Source organism: Puntigrus tetrazona, chromosome 3, assembly GCF_018831695.1.
Source record: "Puntigrus tetrazona isolate hp1 chromosome 3, ASM1883169v1, whole genome shotgun sequence".
NCBI classification, from domain to species: Eukaryota; Metazoa; Chordata; class Actinopteri; order Cypriniformes; family Cyprinidae; genus Puntigrus; species Puntigrus tetrazona.
The window spans coordinates 8,851,283-8,854,765 of record NC_056701.1 but is presented as its reverse complement, the minus strand read 5'-3'; the positions used below and the strand labels follow the sequence as shown (position 1 = coordinate 8,854,765).

Here is a 3,483-nt window from a genome sequence, read left to right as displayed (position 1 = left end):
CCTCAGATTTAATATTTAGTACATTTGTTATATATCAGTTACCTGCCAAGGAAATAGCTCTTGTTGTAATTTAAGCTTAAGTTTAAAGTTCATTATGTAGCATTTATATATATATTTTTTCCAATTAAATAAAGTTTAGTTTGTGCTTATCCTAACTAGCTTAACAAAAAGCCATTTTATAAATTCAGTCTCAATTTTTTAATTCCATATGGTTTCAGAAAAATGGTAATGAAAAAAGCGCATGCTAGTGTACTAACGGTCTGAGGACAAGAGTGTTTGCAGGAAATGTGCAGGTTGATCATGTTTTCTCCGATGATGATATAAGACACGCCATAACCATCATCTGCAACCTGTCGAGAGCACACAAATGAAAATAAATTAAATGTGCGCACACACANNNNCACAGGTGGTGTACTCCGGGTGGTTAACGAAATCAAACAGCTCCACCTGCTGAAGAGGAGTCTGACTGGTGGACAGACGCCACGTTTCTGAGAGCACCTAAAGGAAACGCGTACCTTTTTATTGTACAAGTATAAATGATTATTGCATAAATATTTTAAGTATTATTTCAGTAACAAGAACTAATTGCTTTGGTCAAGAGAACTGCCACGAATGCATTGAATGCAAATTGAATGAGAACGTTTTCTTTTATGCAACAGTTTCTTATTACAAAGGGCATTTGCAAGGAAGCAAAAAATATATAGTAACTGCGTGGCCCTTCCCAGAGTTCCACACCTCTTTAAGGAACGGTGACTCCTCTCCCAGGTATTTGGACACGATGTAGAGGCAGAACAGGTGTCTGTCTATTCCTCCTCCCGTCATCGCCATCCTGTACAGATTCTGGTGTTTCTCAGATGCCGTGCGGAAGAGACGCCGACACACTTCCTTACTCTACAGTCGCACAGAGAGTGAGAGAGAGCGTTAAATAAGCACGTGTTTGAATGCGTGCTGAAGTGTGCTTCGTCGGTATAATAGTGGATCGGTCACCTCTCCGCCCTCCAGGGCTCTGACAAAGGCACAGCTCTCGCTGGTGCAGGAGCGCACCGTCTCAGTCCGGCCCTCGCGGAATAAACGAGTCATAGACGCTTCGTAAGTCAGAGAGAACGTGCCTCGATTCTGGAGAAGGAACAAAATGAAACATTTTTACTGTACTAACAATTCTTCAGCCAAACTTATATTTGAATACAATATAACTAGATAAAAAAGGGCCTTTTGTGTGGCTACAAGGTCATTGCTACGGTGGGGTTGGATAGTTGTTAAGAGTGTTGCTAAGCAATTGCTAGCATATTTTTGGTTGATAACCTGTCTTAACAAACTGGTAACATGTTTAGCATGCTTCTAACACGATTAGCATGTTTCTAGCAATTTTTTTTCTTTTTTTTAGGGCAAGTTTGATAAGCTTCTAACTCGGGATGCACCGAACAACTGAAATATACAGAATGACCAAATAAATTGTACCGAACAACGACTTAATGCGATTAAATAGCAACCCGGGTAAAGTGAGAGGAGCACAGCAAACATGCAGACAGCGTGCAAACATATAAAACTGTCAACAAGATTTATTACAAGCACCGACGTGAAATGACCTTTAACCAGCGTTCAAAAACCAAAGTGCGAGGGAAATTTTGTGCTGAAACAGCATTACTTGACAGTCGCTCAGTAACATTTTTATGATTTTTATAAAGGCATGTGCCAATGCAACATGCGTGACAAATATCTTCCCAATTTTGTAATGAAAATCATTTATAAATCTGTAACTGTCAACAAAAAGAAGCACTGAGGTCTTCCTGCAGGTTTCCAGCAAAATAAAAGCTGAGAAACCCCCAAAACTCCACCATTATTCTAAATGTTAGTGTGATTATTTTTTACTGTTGTTCGGTAAAATAAACTAAAAGACTATACATTTATGACATTCACACATTAAAATTGATTATATAAAAAAATTGGGATCTGTAATATTTTCTAACGTTTTAAACGTCTTTTTAATGCAAGGCTGCATTTATTTGTACAGTAAAAATACACGCCTGATCCAATAAGGGGTCTCAAATGGGCAAAAAATATATAATTTGACTAACTTTTAAATTGTGTTTGTTTGTACAACGTATGCTGGAATGTCTAAAAAAAATAAAAAGTCAGACAAAACAGTAAAACGCACATTTTGGCTATTTAATTTATGAAAATGGTGAACAAAAATAAAGAAACAGGGAAAACACTGTTCGGTATTCTGCATAATTTTTAATTTTGATTGATTTTTGTTTATTTCTATGTATTCCTACTTCTAAGCTTGCCAGTACCTTTCTAACTTTTTCTAACTTTCTAAGTTTAGTAAGCTTCCAACATGTTTTAACACATTGTTGCTATAATTTTTAACATGCTTCTAACACATTAAATTTGTATGTTTTTTATAAATTATATACATACAATTTTAATAATAAATGATGTATGCGTAAGTAAGTGTCAAGACCACTACCTTTTAAAAAAATTGAAAAACAGAACATATTTTTGAAGCATTAGTGGAAGATATTCATATTAATGTTCTATTAGTGTGAAGTTAAGGAGAACTGACTTCAGTTCACTACAAGTGGTTTTGTGTGTTAAGTTTATTCAATCTTACCCTAAAATAGGCCAACTGTAGCGCGATCTGAATGAAGGCATCCGGGCTGATTTTACACTTTTTGATGGCACCTTTTCCAAACTCTTGTATCGGCAGCACATGGAAGTCAACGTCATCGGCTATAGCCTGAGCTACGGCGAGAGAGCGCTCGATACGCTCCTGACACTAAATACACACAGAGGAAGATGAATTATTCAGCGTGTCCGTTAGAGGTCACTGTATATAGGTTGTCTGTAAACATGAGAAGGCGTGACGGCGTGTTTGTACCTCGGCAGGTATGTCCCAGGTTAGTCTAGTAGGTGGAGGCAGGGAGGAGGCCACGTCTCCTTTACAGTGACCTTCTTCATTATAACCCAACTGGAAACTATCGGTTGTCATCACATACTGAGAGAGGAAGAGAGAACGTATCACACCGACAACGAGATTTAATAACAATGCAAGTCAGCAAAAGACTAATGAAACCTCGGCAACACTTTATTTTTATGATTGCAGTAATTAGTTGCTTATTAGCATGCATATTACTAGAATATTAGCCATTTACGAGTGCTAATTAAGCCCATGTTAAGGTCTTATTCTACATCCCTAATCCTAAGCAATACCTAAACTTGACGACTTACAATTAATAAGCAGCAAATTAAGAATTTATTGAGGGAAAGGTCTTGGTTAATAGTTAACAAGTGTTACCTATTCTAAAGCGTTACCGGAAAACAAAGGGTTAATCTAACCAAACAGATTGTAGTGGTAATATTATTAACTAAAGCTATTAAAATATTTAATGCAACTTTAACACCTTAAAAATGAAAACAAATGAAATAAAAGAAAAACTAAAGAGAATGACAAAAAAAGAAAAAAAAAAAAAAAAAGGAAAA

At 36.4% G+C, this 3,483-nt stretch overlaps 1 protein-coding gene across 1 annotated transcript in view; it reads right to left on the bottom strand.

The window, feature by feature from the left end:
• The window catches only part of LOC122342001 (carnitine O-palmitoyltransferase 1, liver isoform-like), a 19,637-nt gene continuing 16,154 nt past the window's right edge, over nucleotides 1–3,483 (bottom strand). The window contains exons 13-18 of the mRNA XM_043235775.1: nucleotides 2,882–2,998; nucleotides 2,615–2,779; nucleotides 988–1,116; nucleotides 736–891; nucleotides 397–498; nucleotides 1–350 (exon numbers count right to left, since the gene is read on the bottom strand). Coding sequence (XP_043091710.1) covers nucleotides 177–350; nucleotides 397–498; nucleotides 736–891; nucleotides 988–1,116; nucleotides 2,615–2,779; nucleotides 2,882–2,998 — 843 coding nt within the window. The 3' untranslated portion in view covers nucleotides 1–176. The remainder of the gene's footprint in view (nucleotides 351–396; nucleotides 499–735; nucleotides 892–987; nucleotides 1,117–2,614; nucleotides 2,780–2,881; nucleotides 2,999–3,483) is intronic.